Here is a 17,542-nt window from a genome sequence, read left to right as displayed (position 1 = left end):
AGAGAATGACAAGTGACAATAACATTTTCATTTATTAGGGTAGATATATAGTTTTCCAACACTTAAATATACCAATACATCGGAGTTTGCGCAAAAGCGTGGTGGACAAGGTAAACTAGACTTTTTAAAACATAATCAAATTAAGACAAACATTGAAAATGAAACAATTAAGCTATTAACAGAATTTTTAACACATGAGTTAGAAAAAGGAAAAGATATAACAAAAAGTATGAATCATCCTATAATTTTACACTTAGAGAAAATTGGACTTATAGGAGAAGATATTACAAAATCAAAAGTTAACTATATTTGTAAATTTAAATTAAAAAATCCTGATATTACAATAAGAACAACAAATATAGAATATAGTCATGTAGATAAAGAAGAATTTAAAAACAAATACCAGAAATGATAGAACAAGGGTTAATTAGAAAATTGGAAAGTCCACATAGATCAGCAGCTTTTATAGTAAGAAATCATTCTGAAATAAAAAGAGGAAAAGCTCGAATAATTTATAATTATAAAAGACTAAATGATAATACAGAAGATGATGGTTACAATATCCCTAATAAAGACTCTTTAATAAACTTGATACAAAAGAAAAAAGTTTTTAGCAAGTTTGATTTAAAATCTGGATACAATCAGTTACAGCTTGATGAAAACTTTAAATCATGGACAACATTTACATGTTCTGAAGGACAATATGAATGGAATGTTTTAAGTTTTGGGATTAAAAATGCTCCATCTATATTTCAAAGGTTTATGGACAATATCTTTCTGAAATATGATTTTTGTTTAGTATATATTGATGATATTTTGGTTGCCAGTAAAACAGTACAGGAACATGAGAAGCATTTACAGAAAATATTTGAAGAAATAAAAAGGAATGGTATTGTTATTTCTAAAAGAAAAATAGAATTGTTTAAAAGAAAAATATCGTTTCTTTGTTTAGAAATAGGAAATGGAAAAATTGAATTACAAAGTCATATATCGACAAAAATTTTAGAATTCCCAGAGAAGTTTGAAAATCTAAAAAAGATACAAGCTTTTTTAGGATTGGTTAATTATGCGTGAAAGTTTATTCATAATCTTTCAAAGTTAGTGAGACCATTATATAGTAAAACAACAAAAATGGACAAAGACATTTCAACCAAGAAGACATTAAATTAGTTAAAGTAATTAAAGAAGCAGTTAAAAATATTAAATCATTAGAATTACCATTAGTTACTGATTACATAATAATAGAAGTTGATGGATGCAAAGAAGGATGGGGAGCCGTTCTCCTTTGTAAATCCGATAAATATAGCCCAAAAGATACAGAAAAAATATGCTCATATGCTATTGGAAGCTTTAATAAGATAGGAATGAATTGGACTTCTATAGACTACGAAATACAAGCTTTAATAAATGCTTTAGAAAAATTTAAAATATTTTTACATAAAGAATTTACAGTTAGAACAGATTGTGAAGCTATAGTTCGTTTTATTAAAAATGATCATAGTAAGAAAATAAATAGGACACGATGGATTAATTTACAAAATACAATACAAGGAAGTGGACTTAAGATAAATTTTGAGCACATAAAAGGAGAAAATAATGGAATAGTTGATATGCTATCTAGAAATATTAACAAATTATTTTCTGCAGATGGATAGTCGAAACAAAGGAAAGAGCAAATTAATACAGCTTACACAGGAAAAAAGGAGTTCCTCTTCTATGAGCATTTCCTCGGAAGAAGATAGAAACACAACATCAACAGAAAAATTATTGGATTCAGCAATAAAAACAGAATATCTACATAAACCCACACAACAGAACTCGATTCCTTATATGGAAATAGTGAGTACTACACATAATAATTGATGGGTTTTAGACATAAGAACTTTACTATGTGCACATACAACCCTATAGCTTGGATCTAGGTGTAACAGCCGGGATTTCCAGGTATCTTTTATGTTTTCAATTTTGATGTTTTGTAAGGGGACTCGGTGAGTTGGAGCTCAGACTCGCCGAGTAGGATCGCGATTCTGGACGCGGGTTCGCGCCTGGACTCGGCGAGTCCAAGGTATGGACTCGGCGAGTCCGCGCTGTTTAATGAAACCCTAATTTCTCGGGTTTGGGACCTATTTAAGGGGCCTTATGGCCGTCATTTGTGCTCACCAGTCCCTTGAGTGAATCCCTAGCGAGTGTGAGCGTTTGGAGCAAAGTAGGAAGCCATTATTGATCTTGGAGGTGTAATCTTGCAAGGGAAAGGGAGAATCAGCTAAGGGGAAGCAAGAGGAGCCACTTCCTGAGGGTTTGGGATCCAGAACATCACATTTGAGGTACTATCTTCGAGCTATTCTCTGCTTTGTTGATGTTATATTGATTTAGGGCTTATTGAGCCCTTTTGTGGCTAGATCTAGTGCTTCCTTGGTCCCTTAAGCGATTTAGATTATAGATCTGGACCCTTGGAGGTCCAGAGTGTCCCTTTGCCCAAGCTTTTTGTGAATCAATGGGGGTTTTGGATTGGAATCCTTATGCCTAAGGTCAAAATACCATTTATGAGCCATGGGGTGTGTTATGAACACCAAGATAAGGACTTTACGTGATGAATCAGTTTAGGAAAGCCAGATCTATGAATTGTTGGAGCGGATCTGACCTTAGAAGCAAGTTTGAGTGGTTGCATGGCATGGACTCGCCGAGTCCGACGAATAGACTCGGCGAGTAGCTTGAAGATTACCCTTAGATCGCTTAGTGGGTGGTCCTGCCGAGTTATAGGTTGACTCAGTGAGTCAGGGCGAGTTAGAAAGGATTGACAGGTGGACTGAGTCGAACTGGGACTCGCCGAGTTGTTCTTGAGACTCGGCGAGTTGAGTCGGGGTGGCCCCGCGATTCTTCCAGGTGGAACTCGTCGAGTCAGGGGAGTACTCGACGTGTCAAAAAGGGAATCCTAGAGAGTTGGTGAAAACGTCTAGACTCGCCGAGTCGCCCTAGTGCACTCGCCGAGTCCGGTCAAAGTTGACCGTTGACCGTTGACCAGAGTTGACTAGTGTTGACTTGAAAAGGGTAGTCAACCTTAGTGGTAAAAGTGTTAATAAGAGACGTATGATGTTATAGGGGGATTGTAGCTCGGAGGATCGAGCACGAGTGATTCCGGGATTTGCTAGCTATCGATATCCACGAGGTGAGTCTTCTCACTATACTGTACCCGGAAGGGTTTTGACTGTGTGACCGGAAGGTCGGATATGGTATGAGACATAAGTGCTATATGTGATAAGTTAATTGTTATATGTGCTATGTATGATATGCTTGATATGGGCCGGAAGGCGAATATGTTATGGGTCGGAAGGCGTTGTAATGTGGACCTTAAGGTTGGCGTGGGTAGGACCGGAAGGTTTACCCAGAAGGGACGGAAGTCCCCTGAGACACATGGACCGGAAGGTCAGGGCCTGGAAAGGCGTATGTGCGTAGGTTGTATTTTGGGGAACTCACTAAGCATTTATGCTTACAGTTGTTGTGTATGTGTTTCAGGTACTAGCGAGGAACGTGGGAAGGCGCCGGCATGATCTGTACACACTGATGGAGGATTTATGATCTTGGGATTTTATATGATTTGTATTATGAAATGATACATTGGATCTTTATGCCTTATTTTGGATGGAAATACATTTTTAAGAAATGAAAATTTTGTTTTAAAATTTCCGTTGTTACAAGTTGGTATCAGAGCCTTTGTTTGAGGGATTCGGGTACACCTTCGGGCGTAACTGAACTCAAACCGAGGATTTGAGGAAAACTTTTAAAAAAAAGGCATAAAATTTTTATAAAGGATTTTGTGGTAAACAAGAATGAAGCAGTGTGTAAGATCAGCCAGCGCCCGAACGGTAAAGATCCCCAAAATACCCTTACAATGTTGTGTTATGAGATATGATATGATATGATATGATATGCATGCTAGAAGACTAGGTATTCATAATAGGACTAGAGTGGCCTGATTTGTGATGCCTTAGTCTAGGGAAATCTGTTGCTATGAGATGCTTTGAGAGCAAGCGGGTAGTTAGTGCATGACAAGAGTAGAGTACTCAGGATCCGGGGTTTGGGGAGGAGGACTTGGGATGAATGCTGATGCGGTGTAGTCGGTAGTATTGGGCCCGTACTACCGAAGACACCGGGTCAGTGGGCGACCCAAGTAAGAATCCCTGGGTATCGGAGACTGAGTAGGGTTGTGTTATCGAGTGCGATTATGCTCGATAGAGTCTCTGATAGTTCTATGTTGTATTTCAGAGGCATCATGGTTGGACCACGCCACAGACCTAGTACGAGCAGTGTGAGTGACGAGGAGATTCGCCAGATGATTCATGAGGAGGTGGCTGCGGCGATCCGGGCTGAGATTCCGAAGATGTTTGGGTCTATTAAGACCACTTTGATGGAGACCTTTGATGAGCGGTACGCCGCGTTGTCTGAGGCTGCAGCCGCTGCAGCTACCGCAGCTGTGGCCGCTGCCAGACCACAGGGAGGTGACTCGTTGCTATTTCGGGAGTTCAGCAACACGAAGCCACCTGAGTTTGATGGGACGCAGGATCCGATCGCTGCGATGAGATGGATTGCTGATATCGAGGGATGCTTCTACACTTGTTCATGTCCGGAGCATCTGAGGGTACGGTTCGCCTTGAACCAGCTCCTCTTGGGAGCAAAGGATTGGTGGAAGTTCATGACAACGAACTTCACTCTGGCAGAGGTTTCAGCTGTGACATGGGAGAGGTTTACCTCTATGTTCAGAGACGAGTACGTTCCCCCGGTGGAGAGGGAACGGTTGGTTCAGGAGTTCTTGACCCTCAAGCAGGGTAATGATTCTGTCACGGTGATCATGCGGAAGTTTCATGAGAGGGCGATGTTTTGCCCCAAGCAGGTGTCCACGGAGCAGGCTCGGATGAGCCGGTATTTGGGTGTGTTGAAGAGGGATATCCGGGAATTCGTATCGAACTCGACATATCATACCTTTGCTGAGCTTCAGGCGAATGCCAGGAAGTGCGAGATCGAGTTGGAGACGAGGAGGCCGAGTCTCAATGAGTGGATCGGCGGCCGGCTCAGTCTCAGCTGGCAGCCAAGCGGACTAAGTCCGCCGATTCGAGGATGGGAGGTCCGAAGGGCCGCACTTGCGGAAAGTGCGGCAAGGGTCACGAGGGGACATGTCGATCAGGTGCTTGCTACAAGTGTGGCAAGGAGGGGCACATTGCTAGGGATTGCCCCAAGGGGTTTATGGTTTGCTTCCATTGCAACCAGACCGGACATCGGAAGGCCGAGTGCCCTCAGCTTCACCAGGGATCTGCACCTGCTGCCAGGGCTACTGAGACTCGACCAGTGAAGGCCGAGGCCCCGAGGGCTCGTGGGAGAGCTTTCCAGTTGACTGCGGAGGAGGTCCGCGTGGTGCCTGATGTTGTGGCTGGTATGTATTCTTTCGTGTAATTATTATTCTTTATGGGATGTTATGCTTATTTCATGTTTATGCGTAGGTACTTTTCTTGTGAATTCTGTACCTGCTTTAGTATTATTTGACTCGGGTGCGAGTCGGTCTTTCGTATCTTTGGCCTTTAGTCAACATATCAGTGTTAGTCATGAGGCGTTGAGTCAGCCTCTGAGAGTTTCTATAGCTGACGAGAGAGTGATTTGTGCCACGGAGGTTCTCCGGGGATGTGTGTTAGAGATTTTCGGGGTTGAGTTTCCGATTGATCTAGTTCCTATTGCGATGGGTGATGTCTGTGTCATTGTGGGCATGGACTGGTTGAGCAGATTCGGCGCAGTTATCGACTGCGAGCGTCAGCTGGTGACCATACGAGACCCTAGTGGGGGAGTTCTTTCGGTGTACGGCGAGGGTACACGTTCGGGATCAGCTTTTTGTTCGGCCGCTAGGGCGAGGCAGTGTCTATAGCAGGGCTGTAAGGGTTTTGTGGCGTATGTGATGGATACGCGGGTGGCCCCTGAGAGGCCGAGTTCAGTCGAGGAGGTTCCGGTGGTGCGTGAGTTTCCAGATGTTTTTCCCGAGGAGTTGCCGGGTGTCACACCCCAAAACCACGAACGGCGGAAACGTTCAGGGGTGGAGGACGTCATGTACAGTATCACAACAGTGTAATATAATAAACAAGCAACAACATCATCCATTGCATTATAAGTAAAGTTTTATACATGTGTGTTCTTTCATTGTAATAAGACACCAAAAATATACAATCAAAATAAAAGACGAGACTTGACTGCTCTGTCTTCTCAAAACCTGGCCTCCGTACCTGTCTACTGGCGACCTGAGAATACAAGTTATTTTGAAAGCGAATATCAGCTTTAAAGCTGGTGAGTCCATAAGTATATAAGTGTCATTGCTTTGTTTGTAGAAATCTGCTATGAATGCCATGTAAACCTTTAAGTGAAAATGTTGAGGTAAGTATGAAATCCCTAGAAAAACCCTTATTTTCTATAAGTATGAAAGGTAGTCTTCTACCAAGACTCGAATGTTTTGTATGTATGAAGTGTAGTCTTCTACCAAGACACTAATGTTTTGTATGTATGAAGTGTAGTCTTCTACCAAGACTCGAATGTTTTGTATGAATGAAGTGTAGTTTTTCCTTTCTATTGACTAGTACTAAAGCACTTAGTCTAACTCCTCGTTTATGTGAAAGTAATCACAGAATAAAGTAAACAGGGAAAATATAATCATGTAAGTGTTATTGTCTTGGATTACCAGGACAAACACGACATCGCTGAAGCGAAAGATAGACCCTAAGGAACATCCGAAGAGTGTCCCCTCATCCTCTGTAGCAGCAGCAGGATGGAAGGAGGGTTAGTCCCTGTATCGATCTCTTAATGCAGATCGTCAACCTAATGATCCTCCGAAGAATCACATCTCATCAACTGTTGCAACAGTGGACAGAGGGATAGTTAGTCCCGTCACTGACTACAAATCAAGTGACTACCTTAGACATCCGTAGACGTCATCGACCACTGGTGCTAATCAGTGAGATTCGGAATGGTAAGTCCCGCCGAAACATCCCATTGAACAGGGATAGGAAAGACAATTTACACAGTAAATACTAATAAATCATCCTCTTAGATCTAAGTTCAAGTATCCAAGGTAAGTAAATACAGGATAATGCACCTATGAAGAAGTGTCCCTGTATGGTATTCATGTAAGTGTGTACATGTAACAGGTAAGTATATGTATACATATTCATGTATCATATAATCCTAAGTACGTGTACTCATGTATCATGTAAGGCATTAGTATAGACTCATGAATGAACTGGCTCTTGTTTGATATCTTCTGACTATCCCTATGATAGCTAACTGGAAAGTATGTGGTTATTCAAGTAGGTTTATGCACCCTCGCAATGCCAGGGTGCGGGAAACTGAACGAAGGATGAAAACTATAATCTCTAACATATAAATGAACATATACGTATAAGTATAGTTTGATTCAAAAACTAATAATTTAAAGTGAATTGAAGTCATTATACATTTCAAAACTAATACTTCTGTTATCCAAGTATTTTAAGATAGAAAACCATTTCATGTGACTCCTTTGAAATATGTGAAATCTATTGAGTGAAAACACAGTTATAAAATACATAAAATTGATTTAATAACTTATTGTTTTCTACTTGTATTCCCCCCCCATTAAAGCATTTGAAATCCTTTAAAACATTGATTAAGGGGTATGAACTCACCTGTAGTTGGTGATTGGAATGAACTGAACGGTATCGGATGGCTAGGTGTCAAGCGAGGACTTGTGCACACACTACGATCCTAATGAACATATAATCACACATATATGCACTCAATTAGACTCAAAAGACTAATTGATAATGTTTAAGACATCCTAGACATAGATAACACTTTATATAAGTGTTTTAAGCCGTAAGGACTTCATCTAAGCTATTGGGGGACAGGGTACTTGAGTTTAGGGTTTCCAAAGGACCCTACAAGAGAGTTTACTCTCCTTAAACCATCACACATGGAGTTTACGGTTGTAAACTCTTGAGTTTACGGCCGTAAACTCCCAAACATGTGTGTTTGGTGTGTTTTGAAGTCCCATATGCTTTCTAGAATTATTCTAACCTAGTGGCTATGTTCTTGGAAGGGTTTAAGGTCTAGAAGTACTCCAATTAGGAGTTTATGGCCTCAAGGACATTTCCCCTTGGAGTTTACGGCCGTAAACTCCCTTGGGGTGATTCCTTGGTTGCTTTCAAGCCTCTTGCACTTGTGGGATATGTTCTAGACTTTTATTCCTAGCATATGAAGGCATTAGGCACCACTTAGTGCCCTTTCTAGGAGTTTACGGCCCAAGAACCATGTCTTGGCCGTAAACTCACTTGTTTAAGTGATTTTGGTGTGGTTTGGTCCTTCCATTTAGTGGGTACAATTTCTTGTAAAGGTCTAGGGCCTTAGGTGTCATGAAAACACCCTTTGTGATCATTTACATGGAGTTTACGACCTAGGAGAGTTCTGGGCCGTAAACTCACTTTCATTTGTGTCCTTTGATGTGTTTAAGACCTTAAGCTACTTGGGAAAATAACCTAGATGCAAGCCTTAAAGTCCTTAAGTCCTCAAATCACCATTTAGGGCTAGGAAATGGAGTTTACGGCCTAAGAGAGTTCTGGGCCGTAAACTCCCAATCTTGGGTGGTTTTGTGTGTGTTTTCATGTCCCTAACATGTATACCTAATGTTCTAAGGCCTTATCCTAGCACCAATGTCAGTTTTGGCTTTGTTTCGGGAGTTTACCGCCCAAGAACACCTTGGGGAGTAAACTCCTAGATCTAATGATTTAGCCATCTAAATCATGTTTTAAGCATCTAATATGTATTCTAACACTACTAGAAAGAGTTACTCACAATCTGGGATAAAACCCCGAAGATCTGTTAGAGAGAAAATGGCTTTTCTCTGGCTGGAATTGTGAATAATGAATTAATTAAATTCAGAAAACTATTTATAGTCCTGAAATATTTTGATAGAAAATATTTTTATTCTTGAACTTGGACTGTAACATTATGAAACTTGAAATGTTCAAATTTCACAAACCCAGGAGCATCCACTCTCCTGTTATCTCCTAAAGTGTAAACCCTAAAGTACACTAACTTGTTTCGAAAAGTCTGAAAATCACTGAAATTGGACTGACTTCTATTGAATAGATATTGTTCGTACAAATGGAAATTTCGGGTTGTCACACCGGGTGTGCCTCCAGTGAGGCAAGTGGAGTTCAGTATCGATTTGGTTCCGGGGGCTGCGCCTATCGCTAAGGTACCTTATCGTCTTGCACCTCCAGAGATGCAAGAGTTATCCTCGCAGCTTCAGGAGCTACTGGGGAAGGGGTTTATTCGGCCGAGCAGCTCGCCATGGGGAGCGCCTATCCTGTTCATCAAGAAGAAGGATGGTTCACACCGTATGTGCATTGATTACCGAGAGTTGAACAAGCTGACGGTCAAAAACCGTTACCTATTACCGAGGATCGATGATTTGTTCGATCAGTTGTAGGGAGCATCTTGGTTCTCCAAGATCGATTTGAGGTCTGGATACCATCAGGTGATGAGTTGGGAGGCGCCGAAGTCACCCTCTGAGATCAGGAGTTTCCTTGGGTTGGCAGGGTATTATCGGAGATTTATCAATGATTTCTCCAAGATCGCAGTGCCACTCACCAGGTTGACCCGGAAGGGTGTTGCTTTTTCATGGGGTCCCGAGCAGTAGGCCTCCTTTGAGACACTTCGCCAAAGGTTGTGCGAAGCCCTGGTATTAGCTCTCCCAGAAGGGATGGAGGATTTTGTAGTATATTGTGATGCATCGATTTTGGGGCTGGGGGCTGGGAGCGGTGCTGATGCAGAGGGGTCATGTGATAGCATATGCATCGAGGCAGCTGAAGCCTCATGAGACGAGATATCCCACCCATGATCTAGAGTTGGGGGCAGTAGTGTTCGCCCTCAAGATTTGGCGTCACTACTTGTATGGGGTTCGGTGTACGATATACACGGACCATAACAGTTTGAGGTACTTGATGGATCAGCCCAACCTAAATATGCGGCAGAGAAGGTGGTTGGATGTGGTCAAGGATTATGATTGTGAGATCCTGTACCACCCAGGCAAGGCTAATGTGGTAGCCGATGCGTTGATCCGCAGGGCGGAGAGCACTCCACTACGGGATGTATGTTTGAGATTGACCGTGATGACTTCGGTATTGGATGCCATTCGTGGGGCACGGGCCGAGGCTGTGCAACCTGAGATGCAGAAGAGGGAACGGGTTGTTGGTTCGGTATCAGGATTCGTTACGGATGGTAGAGGGCTGATGACTTTTCAGGGTAGGATTTGGGTACCGTTTGTGGGCGGTACGCGTACTATTTTGATGGAGGAAGCGCATCGATCGAAGTTCTCGATTCATCCCGAGGCTACGAAGATGTATTTGGATTTGAGAAAGGAGTATTGGTGGCCCTGTATGAAGAGGGACGTCGCTTGGTTTGTTGAGAGGTGTTTGACCTGCCTTAGGGTTAAGGCCGAGCACCAGAGGCCGCATGGCAAGTTGCAGCCATTGGAGGTTCCCGAGTGGAAGTGGGAACATATCACTATGGATTTCATCACCAAATTGCCGAGGACTGCCAGAGGAGTTGATGCAATTTGGGTGATTGTGGACAGGTTGACGAAGAGCTCTCACTTCCTTGCCATCAGTGAGAGTTCTTCAGCGGAGAAATTGGCGGAGGTGTATGTGAGGGAAGTGGTATCTCGGCATGGGGTGCCGATCTCGATTGTTTCACACCGTGATGTGCGTTTCACTTCCAGATTCTGGAAGAAGTTTCATGAGGAGTTGGGTACTAGACTGCATTTTAGTACCACATATCACCCCCAGACAGACGGTCGGAGTGAGCGGACGATTCAGACGATTGAGGACATGCTCCGAGCATGTGTGTTGGATTTTGGGGGTAGCTGGGATACGTATTTACCCTTGGCAGAGTTTTCCTACAACAACAGCCATCATTCGAGCATTGGTATGCCACCCTTTGAGCTGTTGTATGGGAGGAGGTGTCAGACCCCCATTTGCTGGGGAGAGGTTGGGCAGAGAGTGATGGGCAGTACAGAGATCGTGCTTCAGACGACAGAGCAGATTCAGCAGGTCAGACAGAGGTTGTTGACCGCCCAGAGCCGACAGAAGAGTTATGCGGACAGACGCCGGTCCGAGCTTGAGTTTCAGGTCGGCGATCTTGTTCTCCTGAAGGTCTCTCCTTGGAAAGGAGTGATTCGGTTCAGGAAGAGGGGCAAGTTAGGGCCCCGATATATTGCTCCATTCCGTGTGATTGCGAGGGTAGGCCAGGTAGCCTATCGTTGGGATTTGCCAGCAGAGTTGGGGCAGATTCACGACACTTTTCATGTGTTGCAGCTGAGGAAGTGTATAGCCGATGAGTCGGCCGTGGTTCCATTAGAGGATATTCAGGTAGATGCGAGCCTGAATTATGCCGAGAGGCCGGTGGCCATCAGAGATCGGAAGATCAAGGTTCTGAGGAACAAGGAAGTACCCTTGGTGTTGGTTCAGTGGCAACATCAAAAGGGATTAGAGATGACCTAGGAGCTGGAGCGTGAGATGCGTGAGCAGCATCCGGAGCTATTTTCAGAGCGAGACTTCGAGGGCGAAGTCTAGTTCTAGTGGGGGAGAGTTGTAACAGCCCGGATTTCCAGGTATCTTTTATGTTTTCAATTTTGATATTTTGTAAGGGGACTTGGCGAGTTGGAGCTCAGACTCGCCGAGTAGGATCGCGATTCTGGACGCGGGTTCGCGCCTGGACTCGGCGAGTCCAAGGTATGGACTCGGCGAGTCCGTGTTGTTTAATGAAACCCTAATTTCTCGGGTTTGGGACCTATTTAAGGGGCCTTATGGCCGTCATTTGTGCTCACCAGTACCTTGAGTGAATCCCTAGCGAGTGTGAGCGTTTGGAGCAAAGTAGGAAGCCATTATTGATCTTGGAGGTGTAATCTTACAAGGGAAAGGGAGAATCAGCTAAGGGGAAGCAAGAGGAGCCACTTCTTGAGGGTTTGGGGTCTAGAACATCACATTTGTGGTACTATCTTCGAGCTATTCTCTGCTTTGTTGATGTTATATTGATTTAGGGCTTATTGAGCCCTTTTGTGGCTAGATCTAGTGCTTCCTTGGTCCCTTAAGCGATTTAGATTATAGATCTGGACCCTTGGAGGTCCAGAGTGTCCCTTTGCCCAAGCTTTTTGTGAATCAATGGGGGTTTTGGATTGGAATCCTTATGCCTAAGGTCAAAATACCATTTATGAGCCATGGGGTGTGTTATGAACACCAAGATAAGGACTTTACGTGATGAATCAGTTTAGGAAAGCCAGATCTATGAATTGTTGGAGCGGATCTGACCTTAGAAGCAAGTTTGAGTGGTTGCATGGCATGGACTCGCCGAGTCCGACAAACAGACTCGGCGAGTAGCTTGAAGATTGCCCTTAGATCGCTCAGTGAGTGGTCCTGCCGAGTTATAGGTTGACTCAGTGAGTCAGGGCGAGTTAGAAAGGATTGACAGGTGGACTGAGTCGAACTGGGACTCGTCGAGTTGTTCTTGAGACTCGGCGAGTTGAGTCGGGGTGGCCCCACGATTCTTCCAGGTGGAACTCGTCGAGTCAGGGGAGTACTCGACGTGTCAAAAAGGGAATCCTAGAGAGTTGGTGAAAACGTCTAGACTCGCCGAGTCGCCCTAGTGCACTCGCCGAGTCCGGTCAAGGTTGACCGTTGACCGTTGACCAGAGTTGATTAGTGTTGACTTGAAAAGGGTAGTCAAGCTTAGTGGTAAAAGTGTTAATAAGAGACGTATGATGTTATAGGGGGATTGTAGCTCGGAGGATCGAGCACGAGTGATTCCGGGATTTGCTAGCTATCGATATCCACAAGGTGAGTCTTCTCACTATACTGTACCCGGAAGGGTTTTGACTGTGTGACCGGAAGGTCGGATATGGTATGAGACATATGTGTTATATGTGATAAGTTAATTGTTATATGTGTTATGTATGATATGCTTGATATGGGCCGGAAGGCATGATGTTATGGGCCGGAAGGCGAATATGTTATGGGCCGGAAGGCGTTGTAATGTGGACCGTAAGGTTGGCGTGGGTAGGACCGGAAGGTTTACCCAGCAGGGACGGAAGTCCCCTGAGACACATGGACCGGAAGGTCAGGGTCTGGAAAGGCATATGTGTGTAGGTTGTATTTTGAGGAACTCACTAAGCATTTATGCTTACAGTTGTTGTGTATGTGTTTCAGGTACTAGCGAGGACCGTGGGAAGGCGCCGGCGTGATCTGTACACACTGATGGAGGATTTATGATCTTGGGATTTTATATGATTTGTATTATGACATGATACATTGGATCTTTATGCCTTATTTTGGATGGAAATACATTTTTAAGAAATGAAAATTTTGTTTTAAAATTTCCGTTGTTACACTAGGTTTCTCTAATTGAACATGCAATATATCCAAGACTTTCATGGCTAGATCTATTGTAAACTAACAACAAAATCGTATGAAAACAGATCTAGAATAATACCTTGAGTTACTTGCTTGAAACTTTCTTCTTCTTGGAGCTCAGAGTCACAAATGTCACTCCTCTAATGGCTTACAAACACCAACTAACAAGAAGATGATTTGAGAGAGGTAAGGAAGAGGGAAATTGGCTTTAGGGTTACTCCAATAACAAGGGTGCCGATGTCCACAACCCCAAGGGTCTATTTAAACTTGTGAGCTTCTAGGGTTTCACCTTAAAACCCTAATTGGATAACTTAGCCTCAAAGCAATCCAATATCCCTTCTTGATAAGACCTTGGATGCTTTCTAGGTGATCCACATCCCTAAAATCGTCCAATCCATATCCATAAAGATTATCAGCTCAAAAAACAGTTATCACACATTTGACCGTTTATGCCCCTTTTATTCAATTAATATCTTTAAGTCACCAAATTAATTCCTAATTAATTTATGACTTATATTAATCAAATATTATTATTATTCATTTAATATATTATTCTTATAATATATTAATAATATCTCTTCTCTCTATATAAATCACCCTGTCAAGTTGCTATGGTGAAGGCAACCCAAAAGGACCATGCACAACCGGGTCAAGTACGTACTAAATATAGTTACAGCCTTAGACACTAATCCAACAGTCTCCCACTTGGATAAGTCTAGTAACTATAAACGCAAACACAATCTGATTAGCAATCGTAGCTCTCTAAGACGCTGTCAACTCTGATCTTATCAGTAACTTGTCCTTTAGATAAGGGATCGTACAGTCCTCTGTTTTGATATCGTGCAGACAATTGTCATACTTATTGTCCAGCAACTAATTTTCTCGATCTCAGATTTATTCGACATAGAACTTAATTAAACACATCAATTCAGTCCTGATCGGGCCCGACACATAATTCAAACCAAATCATCGAGCGGCCGTGATATTGCTTTTACCCTCTTAGGATAAAAGTAACAGATAAACTTCGACTTATATGCATTTACTTATCGACTAATCAACTATACACAACAATGCGTTTTATGACATCAATTTACTGATGCGGTTTCGCATTATCAATGTACAACCAATTAGTAAATAATAAACCATATATCTAGGTTTTAAGACCATATGATATTATCGTCTTACGATCACTGCAAAGTGATTCCAGCAAGCGCAGGTTTATTCCAATGCTCAAAACTCGTTCATAAGCACTCATGAACGTTGCAGCAAACCTTTGCTATGTCTAATACCATTTAGACAATCTACACACCAATTCATGACAATCTTCATTCATATCTACTTCCAACATATGAACGATTGTGGACTGTTTGAATAATTCGATTATTCTTAATAAACTCAATTATTCTGGAAGTCAAAACATGCAAAGTGAAACAACAACTAAACAATTAACATAAGACAGTAACTTTACTTATAAACAATACTCTTTTATTTAATCATCAAATGTCAATTACATTTATCTATTATATGTTTCTAAAACTATCTAATCTAAACTAATATCATCATTCAGCCCAATACTCCTAGCATGCTGCAAGTGCTTAACCCTGCTCAATCCCTTCGTAAGCGGATCTGCTGGGTTATCTTCTGATGATATCCTCTTAACCACGAGGTGTCCTTCTTCTATTCGATGTCTAATAAAGTGATATTGTCTGTCGATATGTCGAGATCTACCATGATCCCTCGGTTCCTTGGTCAAGGCAACCGATCCTTCATTATCACAGAAAATTTCCGTGGGCTCCTTTATAGCAGGCACAACTCCAAGATCACCAATGAAGTTCTTCAACCATATTGCCTCCTTTGACGCTTCGCTCGCTGCAATGTACTCTGATTCGCACGTTAAATCAGCTACAGTTTCCTATTTGGAACTTTTCCAAGTTATCGCTCCTCCATTAAGGGTAAAGACCCATCCCGACTGCGAACGGTAGTTGTCCCTGTCGGTCTGGAAACTGGCGTCACTATACCCTCGCACCTTTAAGTCATCATTCCGTCCGAGGACTAGAAACCATTCCTTGGTCCTCCGAAGGTACTTAAGGATGTTCTTGACCGCAATCCAATGTGCTCTTCCATGATTCCCTTGATATCTACTGACCATACTCAAAGCAAAGGCCACATTAGGTCGAGTACAAGTCATAGCATACATGATCGAGCCAACTGCGGAAGCGTAAGGTACTCGGCTCATCTCAGCTATCTCGGCTTCGGTACTCGGACTTTGAGTCTTACTCAATTTGGTATTACATTGTATCGGTAGTTCTCCCTTCTTCGAGTTCTCCATACTAAAACGTTTTAGTACTTTATCTAAGTAAGTATTCTAACTAAGTCCTATTAGTCTCTTACTTCTTTCTCTCACTATCCTTATTCCCAAAATATAGGAAGCCTCTCCGAGGTCCTTCATAGCGAAACACTTCCCGAGCCAGGACTTAACTTCCTGCAGAGTCGGGATGTCGTTTCCCATGAGCAGTATGTCATCGACATACAAAACGAGAAAGCAAACTATGCTCCCACTGGCTTTGACATATACACAAGATTCATCTTCACTTCGTACAAATCCAAACTCTTTGACTTTCTCATCAAAGTAAAGATTCCATCTGCGAGATGCTTGCTTAAGTCCATAAATGGACTTCTCAAGTTTGCACACTCTATTTGGATGCTTCGGATCGAAAAAACCCTCTGGCTGAGCCATGTAAACATCCTCACCCAACCTCCCATTAAGGAAAGCGGTCTTGACATCCATTTTCCATATTTCATAATCATGAAATACGGAAATAGCTAGCATCACCCTTATAGACTTTATTTTCGCAACTGGTGAGAAGGTCTCATCATAGTCAACTCCGGGAGTTTGAGTAAAGCCCTTCGCCACCAATCGCGCCTTATACGTGTGCACATTCCCATCCACGTCGATCTTCTTCTTGAAGATCCATTTTCACCCAACCGTCTTACGTTCGGGCACATTGTCGACCAAATTCCAAACTTGGTTGTCATACATGGACTGAATCTCGCTGTCCATTGCCTCTTTCCATTTTGCAGACTCTAGGCCTGCCATGGCTTCCTTATAGCTATTAGGTTCATCTAGGTTTATTAGTGTACCATCACTAATATACATGTCCCCTTCAGTAGTAATATGAAAACCATAAAACTGGGGTTGAATTATAACTCTTTCGGAACGTCTAAGAGGTAATGACTCGTCAATCGGTTCAACCGGAGTTTCCTCCTCGGGTTGAGCGCCAGCGGCAGAGGTTCCTTCATCACTCGACTCTTGAATCTCTTCAAGATCGATCTGCCTCCCACTGTCTCCTTGGCTTATGAGTTCTCTCTCTCGGATAACCCCTCTCCTCTCAACGAAGACAACATTGTCACTCGGTCTATAGAAGAGATATCCAAAGGATTTCTGCGGGTAGCCAATGAAAATACATCGCTCACTATGAGGTTCGAGCTTGTCGTGAGTTTCTCGTCTTACGAAAAACTCACAACCCCAAACCTTGATATGTGCCAACGAGGGAGCTTTCCCTGTCCACATCTCGTGATGTGTTTTGGCAACCTTCTTTGTAGGGACTCGGTTAAGGATATGGGTGGCAGTCTCTAAGGCATACCCCCAAAATGAGATAGGTAGTGTAATACTCGTGTTTCTAGCCTAGGCATTTATATTGAGTTGATAGTCTAGGTTAACCTTTGTAACTCATTTTGAAGAAATGAAAAGGAATTATGTGAATTATGTGTTTTATGCTTAATTATTAGGGCTTAATTAATTAAGAATAAAAATAAGCATCAAAATTAAAGTGTGAGATAAGCCCGATATCTTTACATAAAGTTTTAGTGGTCAAAACAAGGATTTCGGGGATATAAAGAATACCAAAATCCGAGTTATAACGAAGAAGTTATGACCTGTCGAAGTTTCGCGACAAAACCGGCAAGTGCTGAATGTCGTAAAAAGTGAGTTTTCGATAAACTACTTTTTAGCCTTAGTAATCTAAACAAAATTCGTAGTATTCGTTAAACCGAGAAGTTCGATAAAAAGA

At 42.5% G+C, this 17,542-nt stretch overlaps 1 protein-coding gene across 1 annotated transcript in view; it reads left to right on the top strand.

Moving 5' to 3' along the window:
* The first annotated feature begins 408 nt into the window (after positions 1-408).
* LOC145096036 (uncharacterized) overlaps positions 409-17,542 on the top strand; it is a 35,576-nt gene continuing 18,442 nt past the window's right edge. The window contains exon 1 of the mRNA XM_079033816.1: positions 409-889. Within this exon, the coding sequence (XP_078889942.1) occupies positions 409-889 (481 nt within the window). The remainder of the gene's footprint in view (positions 890-17,542) is intronic.

Source organism: Lactuca serriola, chromosome 3 (genome assembly GCF_051521515.1).
Source record: "Lactuca serriola cultivar US96UC23 chromosome 3, Lser_US96UC23_V15, whole genome shotgun sequence".
Lineage (NCBI taxonomy): Eukaryota > Viridiplantae > Streptophyta > Magnoliopsida > Asterales > Asteraceae > Lactuca > Lactuca serriola.
This window is presented reverse-complemented; position numbering and strand designations above follow the sequence as displayed.